Raw genomic sequence first — 11655 nt, 5'->3', positions numbered from 1 at the left:
CTTTACGTAACCCTCTCGCCCTACCCGCTTTCTTCCCAACAACACGTAAACTGAGTGTGGGGCCAGGCAAAGCTGGAGACACAAGGGAGGAACGACAGGGAGTCGTCGCCCCTGTTTTGATGTCAGATTTGAAACTATGGCCGAGCCCCTTGCCAAAAACCAACTCCGACGAGGTCTCACTGGCTGCAGAAGCAGTCACACATTCCTTATCATTACTAGAACCCGGAGGGAAAACCCTCGACTCTACCAGCGACTCTTGTTCATGTGAATGAGGATTCGAAATACTCCCTCCTTTCATCTATATAGGGCCTACGAATTTCCCGGTGTGCTTTGTGTAAGTTGCATGTCATATATTATTGCTCTAATATTTGGTCAAAGTTAGCCTTGAAAAACGCATTAAGCCCTATATAGATGGAAGGAGAGAGTAGCATAATCTCGCATCCCTCGATGACGCAACCGAAAATCCCGCAATCTAGCCTTAAGATTTAACTCAACGCGCAGATGCATACCTAACTCACCAGGCCAGGGCGGGGGGGGGGGGGGGAGGGGTCGATGGGTCGTCGCTGTGTCTGAACCAGTCGGGCAGTCGATCTATTGTCGGTGCGGGGGCCAGACGGTCCCCGGTGGGAGAAACTCCGGCGGAATGTTGGCGATGCCCTCGACGGCGGGCGGATGTTGAGCCTTGAAGGATCCGCCGTCCTGGAGTTCTCCCAGCGGGCAGCATGTCGCAGATCTGACGACTCCGCCTCCTGGATTGCCCAGAAGAGGAGCTCCACATCCTCGCAGCCGTCGTCTCCGATGAAGCGCGCCCGCTCGACGAAGTTCGTGTGGTGGAGGATGTGGAGGTGGATCTCCCTCCACTCGTCGCGGTCGGGGAAGCGTTCTAGCACCACCCGTCACATCTCGCGGCGAGCCTCCGGCGAGTGCAGGTCGATCTCGGGCAGCGGCACCGGTGCAGGGGGTGGAAGAGCCCGCGGCTCCGCTACCCGCGCCACCGGCGCAAGTCGACGCACCCGCACGCCGCGGCGACGCGCTTCAGCCATGCGGTTTCTCAGATGGGGATTTGGAACGGGGAGAGTTCGGTGAGATGCGGGGGTGGGTGGGAAGCTGGGGGTTGGGCTTTAATGGCGGCTTCGTTGCTTCGCGCGAGGGTGAGGGAAGGGGGCGGGAGGAAGAGCGAGACACCATTTTCCGCTCGGTCACTATAATAGTTCTCACCCCTTGAGTGTTTGATCCTACAAGTACATGTACATATATGGTCATGCCCAAGATTACTTTCACGTCAATAATCGACACCGAACCCGGGCAAATATATCTATCATTTCCCTTTATCTAATCCTTTTTCCTCACGATATTTCAAGCTCAAGACGAGGTACTCATCCATGTTCCACCTCTTTCTCGGTACTTGCATCAAAGTCTTCCAAATATGATTAACTCTTTAATCATAAGCATGGCCATGCAGTTTCAGAAATGGGACACTCAAGAAGGCTGTTTGTGTTTTTTTTTTCATTGATCCTGTTTTTCAAAATGAAATATCTTGTGTGTCCAAATCACAAATCGTTTTATTACTGAATTTCAGATACCATTGACAGGCCTCAATGAAATCTTTTTATGGTGAAAATAGGTCATGCTCTCACATGAATTAACTTGTGCTACCTCATTGATGAACCAATATTGCACTAACCTATGTTCCCAATATTACTAATCTACACCCCTAGTTCCTAAATATATGTCCTTCTAGAGATTAGTACATACAGAAACCTACAGGATTATTGTTTGTTTGATTGCATCATAGGAAAAACGTACAAATTCTTTTAGAGGTTTGAGTGAGTCAAAAATCCTAGCAAGTAGAAAAAACAAACTTCTATGGGATTCAATCCCATGAATCAAACTCCAAAGTTCCTATGAAAATCCTTTGGTGTACTAAGCAGAATGAGATTTGCTTTGCTGTAACGACCATGGCACTTAACACTCAAGGATGTGCCGATTTACAAAGAAATCTGAATTAGGTCGACCAAATACTTAAGAAAATGGGGAAGCCATAGAGGATACATGGAACAGGTAGAACATATCAAAACAATGCATTGTTAAAGCACCAAAATTGGATAGCAAAGGTATGGTTCACCAGTAAATCAACCAGCAACCAGGGGCTGAATTACATATCAAAACATTGTTTTGCCAGCGTTTCACAACTCAGCTAAATAAAGGCTAAAACATCATTGACTCTAGTTTCCTGGCCAAGGATAGATACTGCAGACACAAGATGCCCCACGACTTAGTCGAACAGACTGAAGCCCATGTCCTGCAAGTAGAAGCAGACGCACAAACAGTTAGTACATTATCTTAAAAAATGAATGAAAACAACACCAAAACATGAACATTATCAGGTTCATAATCTGCAAGGCCAGTTATTATAGAGATGATACAAGTTCGTAACAAGGGGACAGGTGGGAATAGTGATCTTACATCATCACTCTCTTCCTTCTCCACGACCTTCTCTTCTTTCTTTGACTCAGCTGCAGGGGCAGCAGCACCACCAGCAGCAGGAGCAGCGGCTGAAACAGCCACACCACCACCACCAGATGGAACCGCAGCAAACTTCTCCCTACCAGCAGCCAAGAGCTCAGTGATGTCCTTGCCCTTCACTTGGGACAGCATGAGTTCCATCTTCTCATTGTCGATTTCACAACCAACTGCAACAGTGTAACGGTAAGATTACAAGCTAACACTAGAAAACAAAGAAGAACAACACATTACATACCAGTGACCGTTACTAAACATACGGTCTCCCATCTGTCAGAACTAAGCACATTCTACCCTATATCAGTACAACTAAAGCCATAGAGGTTGCTTTCATTGGTAAGACACATTTCAGGTGTAGGTAACTATTGCTAAACATTACATAATGATAATAATAAATAGTAGCATAAAATGTAGGAACCACAGATGTCTTTTGCAGTAGAAGAAAACAGTAGGACGAAAACTAATGTAGGCCGCCCAGTAAGACAAAATTACCTGACTCAAGAATGGATGTCAGGTCCTCTGCAGAGGGGCTGGCGTTGCCAGAGAGGTAAGCAAGCAGATAGGCAGCGATGAACTTCATCCTGGACAGATAGCAAAGGAACAAAATAAGCCTGTGTGACCTCAACATTACAGCCAACTAAATTCATGGAAGTTATCAGTTATGAATACAAACTATTAACCTACATCAAATCTCATTAGCTTTTCTTACAAATCAAGACAAATAAGGGCATTTAAGTGCAACAATAATAGATGATAAATTCCTTTTACGAGGACAAAGAAAGTTATCTACATTCCAGCAAGAACCACGTAGTACATACATATTTCTATGGCAGTGAAATCTTAGCATCGCATTCATTCATTTTTGGATCTACGAAACCGACTAGCTAACTTGCAACTATACCGAGATGTTTTACTGAAACCAGAGCATCGTGACAAGGTGCACCTACAAAGCTGTCAGCAACAAGAACTAACCCGGACACGCAAGCAAAAAATGTGACTTCCCAGCATATAATGGAGTGCAGCATACGAACAACACTATGCAGTAAGAAGATAATATCGACGGACGGAAGTACAGAAGCGCAAGGGAATGAACGACACGTTACTTGAATCGGTGAAGGAAGGAGAGAGCTGAAGGCGCGGCGGCGGCGGAGGGCTCGAGCGATCTGCTAGGGTTTCTGCGAGTAAGGGGCTCTGTGGCTGCGGCGGGGTTGCATATTTATATAGACCAAGGCCAGGTCGCACTGCGATCTGAGCCGTCCGTGTGCCATTTAGTTCCTGCCCTAGCTCCCGCCCTGGCGTTCCAGCCGTTGATCCCAGCCGATCGACGCCCCCGGTAAAGGAGTAGTAATGGGCTTTGTGTGCTGCTTACCTCGTCGACTAAAATATTCGGCCCAGTTGCAACTTTTATAGAGGCTTTTGAGTCGTTTACTAGGCCCAGCAACCGTTACTCTGTGTTTCAACGAGAAAGCCCACGAGTGTTACTGAGGCATAAACCCCCTGTTCCTCTTGTTTCCTCCCCGTCGGCCTCCGGCGCAGTTGGTTGCCACGACGAGGGGCGGACCCACCCATCGGACGAGGTCCGGCGCCGGACATTCCAGCCGGTGGTGAGCCGACGGCGGCAAGGCGGTGAGTGTCCTCTCCAATTTCCCCTGGTTTGGCTGAGATGATTTGCCCCAATTTGGGACATGTGTGTTCGTGCACGTGAGGTGTTTGATGGAATGGTGGCTGTGGGTGCTGATTGGTCTGTGCAGTGGGAGCTCGCGGCGACGTACAAGGCTGGGTGAGAGTGCGCTTGAGTCAGGGTGCTTGAGGTGGACGGCCAACTCCGACAGCGGGCCCCTCTGCCGACGACGCCACCGTCTCTGATCTATTTCACCGGCAACCGCTGGAGCTGGTAGGCATATCTGCTGCTTCGCTTCCCTTCCCGCAGAGTGAAACAAGCCTAACTGTTCCTTTTTCCTCTTGGTTGGCTGCAGGAAGTTGGTCAGCATTAGCTGCTTCAGGCTTCTGGCCGGTGTGAAAAGTTGCTAGGTCACCATGGATGGTATGCGCGTACTGCATCTCCCACCCATTGATTTATGTTATCGTTACTCGCCGTGCATAACTCGTGTCAGTTTTAGTGGTGGATCGTGGTTTAATACGAATGAGCATTTAGTAATATGTTTAGTAGACCTGGGATGATTCCTTGATTGGCCCCCTTGTGGCATTGTGTTTATCTTCGAGGTGAGCCTAGTTGATCTTGAAGGTAGGAACCACAAATCCAGGGACGTTGATGTTACAGCTGCATCCTAGTAATGCTTCACAACGAGAAAAGAAGAGGGAACTGCGTCCACATTTTGTCTCAGCACATTGAATTGCGTTTTTCATTTCTAGAAACAATAATAAATGGAAAGATTAAAAAGCTGTCAGTAATAAAAGGATGCACTTGCGCTTATTTGTGCGAGAATTAGATTCTAATTTCTTCAGTTTGCTACTGCTCGTGCTCCTGCCTTTTTTCATTTTCTTCTTTTGTGGGGAATGCCTATTTTTGTCAATAGTCGATCGACAAGAAACGATGGAAGAGACTATTCTCGTCGGTGATGATCTTATGCGTGGGCCACCTTCCCCTGTCGTACCGAAAGAGATTGCATCCCATGTCCTTGAAGGTGTTGAGCTTTGTGATGGTATCCTGAAGAATCTTTTCCTATGTGAGTAACTGTTTACTCTGACATCTCTATATGTTTGTCGTTTTCCATATGTAAATAAGTATGGATAAAATGAATCCTATTTCTGCTGTCCAGGCTTGCAAATCAATGATATTGAGCCATTTTGTCAAGACGAAATTGTACTATACAAACAATGCGCTGAGAAAAGGGTCAGTTATATTAAAACTATTTGGGGCTGCAGCTTCATTCCTTTTCCTGTTTAACCAATTGTGCCATTTTCTGACTTATTTTTCCAGGATAAGGAAATAAGGGAACGACTGCAGGATAGTGAATATAAATTGGGTTTCTCGATGCCCCTCGAAGATGCAAAGGAAAGAGTCACTCAACTCCAATCAGAACTCACACTGCTCGAAAGGTAGCCTTAGTGCTGGTGCTCTTTATCATAGATACATTCCTATAGATGTGAAACGGGTTAATAGACTTATGTTCAACTTCGTAGATTAACCTCCAAGCGTCATTTTTCCTTTAGAATTTTATAGACTGTGGTAAAATATACAAGGAGATATCCCATGGTGTATGCTCTTTGCGGATGATGTGGTGCTAGTTGACGATAGTCGGACGGGGGTCAATAGGAAGTTAGAGTTATGGAGACAAACCTTGGAATCGAAAGGTTTTAGGCTTAGTAGAACTAAAACCGACTACATGAGGTGCGGTTTCAGTACTACTAGGGGCGAGGAGGAGGTTAGCCTGGATGGACAGGTGGTGCCTCAGAAGGACACCTTTCGATATTTGGGGTCAATGCTGCAGAAGGATGGAGGTATTGATGAAGATGTGAATCATCGCATCAAAGCCGGATGGATGAAGTGGCACCAAGCTTCTCGCATTCTTTGTGACAAGAGAGTGCCACAAAAGCTAAAAGGCGAGTTCTACAGGACGGTGGTTCGACCCGCAATGTTGTATGGCGCTGAGTGTTGGCTGACTAAAAGGCGACATGTTCAACAGTTACGTGTGGCAGAGATGCGCATGTTGAGGTGGATGTGTGGCCACACAAGGAAGGATTGAGTCCGGAATGATGATATACGAGATAGAGTTGGGGTAGCACCAATTGAAGAGGAGCTTGTCCAACATCGTCTGAGATGGTTTGGGCATATTCAGCGCAGGCCTCCAGAAGCTCCAGTGCATAGCGGACGGCTAAAGCGTGTGGGTAATGCCAAGAGAGGTTGGGGTAGACGGAATTTGACATGGGGCGAGTCCGTAAAGAGAGATCTGAAGGACTAGAGTATCACCAAAGACCTAGCTATGGACAGGGGTACGTGAAAGCTTGCTATCCATGTGCCAGAACCATGAGTTGGTCGCGAGATCTTATGGGTTTCACCTCTAGCCTACCCCAACTTGTTTGGGACTAAAGGCTTCATTGTTGTTGTTGTTGGTAAAATGTACATACATCAAATTCCCTCAGGGATACCTGCCAATCTGCATCAGCAACTAGATTAAGACTTACGGGCGTCGAGAAATGTAGGGAGATTTCTTATCCAACCTCCTTCGTATCTCAACTATTTAAAGTGGATAATGATTTTAAAAGCTTCACAAGCATTCAGCCTTCATATTTAGATCTTGTTTTCTCATTTCATTATCGCTAAAGGATCACTTTGTACACTTTTACATACTGTTGCCATGATAGTGTCCATAAGTACTGAATGGTGTAATAAGCTTGCTCCATTGATTGTGACAAACTAGAAAATACTTATCGGATTGTCTAAGCTTGCCTCCATTGATTGTGATTCCTCGGCAGCTAAGGTTATTTTAGTTTAAAATTTGTCTGTTGGAAGTCATTTGGTGTTAACACACTGAATAAATATTTGTTATCTTCAAGCCTGAGCTGTTGTACCTACTGCTTGGGCTTGTTGAGAGAGAGGGATGGACTGAGGGTGTCAGACCCAGTTAGCAAGCTCCCAGTGTCAGTGTACGAACTGAAACAAGCTCCTGGTCGCGCAGGGTTAATTCTTAATTTCTTAGTCATCATGTGCCTAACATTGTAATTTAGGCCATGGTGTTCTTTTGACTACCTAGAGGCTAGAGCTTGGTGAGATCAAAGGGTTATGATTTTCTTGGAAAGTTCATGCAAAAGACTTTCATGTACACATCAGTACTCCCATATTAATTAGTTATAGCATTTGGCATTCCCCCCAGCCGGAAGCTGCCAGAGGTATTATGTGACATTAGAGAATTGAGATAGCACATGGTTCTGCCGGCAGTAGTTTGGTAGGCCTCCTCCATTTCTGGTGGTCCACTGCTTATGAGCAGTACTAGTTCTCCAAAAGGAAGGTACTTCTAGATTACCTCGTGACCATTCTTCAGGGCAGTACTAAATGGATTTACAGCTTTTTGTTTGAAAGACCACTTTGTTGTTCCCAATATATATATACAAAAGGAAGCATCAGGCAGTTTACTCACATAATTCTTTTCATAATTATATATGGAAAGGTTTGCCCCAATCTGATCTTTACTCTATTTTAGGCGCATGATTCTTGCTAGTGGTCTTCCGGGTATGGAAGGATTTCGCCAACGATGGAGCTTGCATGGACAGCTCGGCGATACAAGGTAATTGTTTAAGTACCAGAATGAAAACATAAAAAAAAAAAGGTGTGTTTGCTTTGATCCTAGGTTTGCCCCACCAAATATTTGGCTAGCCAAAATATTGGTCAAGGTTTTGTGTGCCCGTGAGTTGGCCAACTTTGGCCAAAAATATGAGGTACAGTTGGTAAGGAGCCATTGGCATGCCAAAATATTGGCAACCATCCAAACTAGAGTATCACCAAATCGGTAAGGTACATGTTGGCTATGAACCTAACATACCCTTATTGCTTTTCTCATTTGCATTGTAGCCAAGGAGGAAAATTTTCTAGTTTTGCAGTTTAGGAGATAAGAGTATTCATCGGTAATCTATCTATTATGTTTTCATGCTGCTGTCAAAACGGGAGTTCTGCTTCGCTGTTGTCTCCTTAAAAGTAAACTTGACAGTGTATTAATTGGTCTGTGTCTGTTTCATTGTGGCTTCCTCTGCTCAGTATTGTGAAGGGGGGTGATTTTCAAACGTTAGTATCCAACAAACTAATACACATCATATCTCAATGGACTCCATAGTCTATATCCGTAGTGGGATGGCAAATCATTAGTGATTAGGAAACTGTTTCGATGTTTAGTCCAAATAAAATTCTCAGTATTTCCAGAGCAAAATGAACTTAATTATTCTATTTTTTATTTGTCCAGCTAGTGTTTTTATTTATTTATGTTACTATTTTTTCTGCAGGAAAAGGTTGGAGGCGCTGAACAGTGGGATGGCAAAAAGAGAGAGCCCAAGTCCTCCAGGCGAAGGCACAACACCTGCAGTTAAGAAGAGGTGGTTCTTTTAGTGCGTTAGCGCATTTTTTTTCCGACTTGCAAAACATTGTAACTAATGCTGTGTTAATGGCAATGTCATCCACTCATTTCTTGGTTTGGTGTTTCTACTTCCAAAGCAACTACTGTGCTGTGTTTGCTAACAGTGGTTCGCCACAGCTGTACTTTTGATTAAAAATATGGAAATACTTGGCCTGTTGTAAACCTTGAACTTACCATTTGAATTACCATCGAAATGATGATACGCAACTCTTCCCCTCTCCTGGCTCTTGCGCACATACACGGACAGTATGGATTGTTTTTGTTATCGGTGGAGTAAATTGGCCGATGCACTCAACCCGCATAGTGGTGCTGTAGAAGCTGCTATGTGTAGCATAGCAATAGGGTTTAATATTGTGGAATATGCAAGCTTCATCCAACTGTGCGATTAATATGGTCTAGAGCGTAGTCTGGAGCAACTTTCTGAAGCAAGATAACAACTTGACACCTTGTGCTCTGTTAAGATGAACACTAACCATGTTCCTCTAAGGCGCCTTTTCCCTGAAGATTGTATGTACCCTACTCATGGTCCTCTTCTTGATTACTTCCAAGTTCGCCTATATATAATCCTGCACATATAGTACATAGTGCAATTTCTGTCGACCATGCTATATCTGAATCTTGGTTTCTTTCTCTAAGAAATGAGAAGAAAATTTTGTCCTAGCGGGGCATGTAGATTCTGCTTAGCCATAACGTAGAGCAGATGACACTTGACACAAAGATCGAGACCAAGCGCCCCGGATTTGAATCAACCGTTCGCCGGGACGGCAAGCGTGGAATCGTTTCATGTGGCGCGCGGGGGAGCTAGCCGAGCGATCTATCGAGCGGCAGTTGACTTGCCGGGACTAAAAGCCGTGCGTGGTTCCGACGACACTCGTTTAGTCAGATCATCCCGGGCCATAAAAGAATGCGTTCCACGCCTTGCACCATCACACCATCACGATCGAGCACTCGCAACAGCTTCACTCAACTCGCAGTGAAGATCACCTAGAGACCGACTAGCAGTGATCGATGGCGTCCGTCCGGCGCCCGTGCGCGGTGGCGCTGCTCGCCTGCGCCGCCGCATTCCTCGTGACGGTCGGTGCCCAGCCGAAGGACAACCCCATTTTATCGGACCCCAATGTGGTCCCCATCTACATGAGCCCCGGCGCGCAGCCCACCGTGGTGAGCTGCTACAACCAGAGCAGCCCGTCGCAGGCCCCAGAGTGCATGATCCCGGTGCGCCGCTGCCCCGCCGGCTGCCGCGACCTCTGCTACGTGCACTGCCCCAGCTGCAAGCTCGTCTGCAGTAAGAGCACAGCACACATACACGTCCATGTTTTTTGCATTCATTTCGCAGTTGAGGTTACTGATCGACTGTGTGCTTGATGCATCATTGGAACCCAACAGTGTGTGAACTGGCCGGCACGGAGTGCTACGACCCGCGCTTCGTGGGTGGCGACGGCAACAAGTTCCTCTTCCACGGCCGCAGGGACGCCGACTTCTGCCTGCTCTCCGACGCCAACCTGCACATCAACGCGCACTTCATCGGCAAGCGCAACGTGAAGGCGGCGCGTGACTTCACATGGGTGCAGGCGCTCGGCATCCGCTTCGGTGGCCACCGCCTCTACCTCGGCGTCAAGAGGACGGTCACCTGGGACAACGCCGTCGACCGCCTCGTCATCACCTTCGACGGCGTGCCCGTCGAGCTGGACGCGGCGCCGGCCGCCAGCTGGAGCCCGGCCTCCGCGCCCGCGCTGTCCGTCTTCCGCATCGGCGCGGCCAACGGCGTGGTGGTGCGCCTCGACGGCCGGTTCCGCATCGTCGCCAACGCGGTGCCGGTGACTGAGGAGGACTCGAGGGTCCACGACTACGGCCTCACCGCCGACGACAGCCTCGCGCACCTCAACGTCGCGTTCAAGTTCAACTCCATCAGCGCCGACGTGCACGGCGTGCTCGGCCAGACCTACCGCCCGGACTACGTCAGCGCCGGGGTTGACATGGGCGCCAAGATCCCGGTGATGGGGGGTGCCGCAAAGTACCAGGTGTCGGACATCTTCGGGACGGACTGCGAGGTGGCGCGCTTCGCCGGAGAGGACGTCGTCCGCGTCGGGGCGGTCGACATGATCGACGAGCCGGCCGACACCATGTGCGGCAGCGGCAAGGGCAGCGCCGGGCTGGTCTGCAAGAAGTGATGTGGTATCGCGAGCTGATTTTGCTTCATTACCCTCGTAAGTGTGCCCATACACGTCTACGTGCTCGCTGCTGCTACACTACATTATCGGTAGTAGCTCCGCATTTCAGAATAAATAACCGCTGGTGATGTCGTGTCGTTGTGTGTTAGTCAATCGATCGTCGTGTAGGGCAACGTTGGAAATCCAGGCGTTGCTCGGTGTAACAGGCTACTTTTTTTTTCCCTCCATGTTTTTTCAAATGTAATGATTGAACAATCAAGTTTGTGATTTTCATGTTACATGTGTGAGATACAATATTTCGTTGAGCCACATCCGAAAGTTCGGGAATGAATAGCATAAAACTACCACAATTTGTGTTAAGGTTTCAAAAAACTACCATAAATTTGTTTGTGACTGATAACTATCAGAATCAGCGTCGGCTGTCTCAAAAAACCCAAATCACCGAGTGCTTTGCAATTGATCGCGGTTATGACCTAAACAAACCATCTGTTTGACCGTTTACATTGACCATTACCTGACGTGTGGGTCCCACACGTCAGTGTCTCTTACACACCAATAAAAAATCTCAAAATATATGGCCTCATTTTTTACAGGATAACCCCTTCATTTTTTCAAAAGCAATAGAGTCCCTAAAAGTTTTTGAAAAAAGCAATCGGGTCCCTAGGAGAAGCCCCATCCGCCATGACAAATGGCGCCGGCAGCTCTGCAGCGTCCAGGTCGCGACAGCAGCGTGGCCGTCGGTGGAGCAGCTCGACACGCCGGCGGCTCGCCGACTACAGGTCACGGGAGGCAGCGTGGCTAGCGGTGGAGCAGCTCGACGCGTCGGTCCATGGCGGCGCTGACTCGAGGTGGTGGTGGTGTGGCCGGCCTCGGCG

General features: G+C 47.6%; 3 protein-coding genes across 3 annotated transcripts; 2 read left to right on the top strand and 1 right to left on the bottom strand.

Annotated features, from left to right (window-relative positions):
* Positions 1-2069: 2069 nt before the first annotated feature.
* Positions 2070-3757, bottom strand: LOC125538021 (large ribosomal subunit protein P2B). Its single transcript, XM_048701328.2, has 4 exons — positions 3627-3757; positions 3016-3104; positions 2467-2693; positions 2070-2302 (listed from the first exon to the last, which is right to left on the bottom strand). Exons 2-4 carry the CDS (start codon positions 3101-3103, stop codon positions 2276-2278), a joined length of 342 nt encoding a protein of 113 aa, XP_048557285.1. The 5' UTR covers position 3104; positions 3627-3757; the 3' UTR covers positions 2070-2275.
* Positions 3758-3990: 233 nt separating this feature from the next.
* Positions 3991-8778, top strand: LOC125538020 (uncharacterized). Its single transcript, XM_048701327.2, has 8 exons — positions 3991-4149; positions 4275-4417; positions 4500-4567; positions 5061-5210; positions 5304-5377; positions 5465-5583; positions 7686-7769; positions 8479-8778. The coding sequence occupies exons 3-8, from the start codon at positions 4561-4563 to the stop codon at positions 8579-8581; spliced, it is 537 nt and encodes a 178-aa protein (XP_048557284.1). The 5' UTR covers positions 3991-4149; positions 4275-4417; positions 4500-4560; the 3' UTR covers positions 8582-8778.
* A 737-nt stretch (positions 8779-9515) lies between these two features.
* Positions 9516-11053, top strand: LOC125541692 (uncharacterized). The gene is made up of 2 exons (XM_048705031.2): positions 9516-9894; positions 9996-11053. Exons 1-2 carry the CDS (start codon positions 9618-9620, stop codon positions 10778-10780), a joined length of 1062 nt encoding a protein of 353 aa, XP_048560988.2. The 5' UTR covers positions 9516-9617; the 3' UTR covers positions 10781-11053.
* The last annotated feature ends 602 nt before the right edge of the window (positions 11054-11655 follow it).

This window comes from Triticum urartu, chromosome 2A (assembly GCF_056163025.1).
Source record: "Triticum urartu cultivar PI428250 chromosome 2A, HENAU_Tu73, whole genome shotgun sequence".
Classification (NCBI taxonomy): Eukaryota; Viridiplantae; Streptophyta; class Magnoliopsida; order Poales; family Poaceae; genus Triticum; species Triticum urartu.
The sequence above is the reverse complement of the archived record's forward strand: the minus strand, read 5'-3'. Positions and strand labels throughout refer to the sequence as shown.

Excerpts from the sequence above, each read along its gene's own strand:
- LOC125541692 (XM_048705031.2), top strand. The coding sequence starts at position 9,618 with ATGGCGTCCGTCCGGCGCCCGTGCGCGGTGGCGCTGCTCGCCTGCGCC. Across the intron at positions 9,895-9,995 it reads CAGCTGCAAGCTCGTCTGCA|TGTGTGAACTGGCCGGCACG; the intron begins GTAAGAGCACAG and ends GGAACCCAACAG.
- LOC125538020 (XM_048701327.2), top strand. Across the intron at positions 5,211-5,303 it reads CCTGAAGAATCTTTTCCTAT|GCTTGCAAATCAATGATATT; the intron begins GTGAGTAACTGT and ends TCTGCTGTCCAG. Across the intron at positions 5,584-7,685 it reads GAACTCACACTGCTCGAAAG|GCGCATGATTCTTGCTAGTG; the intron begins GTAGCCTTAGTG and ends ACTCTATTTTAG.
- LOC125538021 (XM_048701328.2), bottom strand. The coding sequence starts at position 3,103 with ATGAAGTTCATCGCTGCCTATCTGCTTGCTTACCTCTCTGGCAACGCC. Across the intron at positions 2,694-3,015 it reads GACATCCATTCTTGAGTCAG|TTGGTTGTGAAATCGACAAT; the intron begins GTAATTTTGTCT and ends ACACTGTTGCAG. Across the intron at positions 2,303-2,466 it reads AGAAGGAAGAGAGTGATGAT|GACATGGGCTTCAGTCTGTT; the intron begins GTAAGATCACTA and ends TTCTACTTGCAG.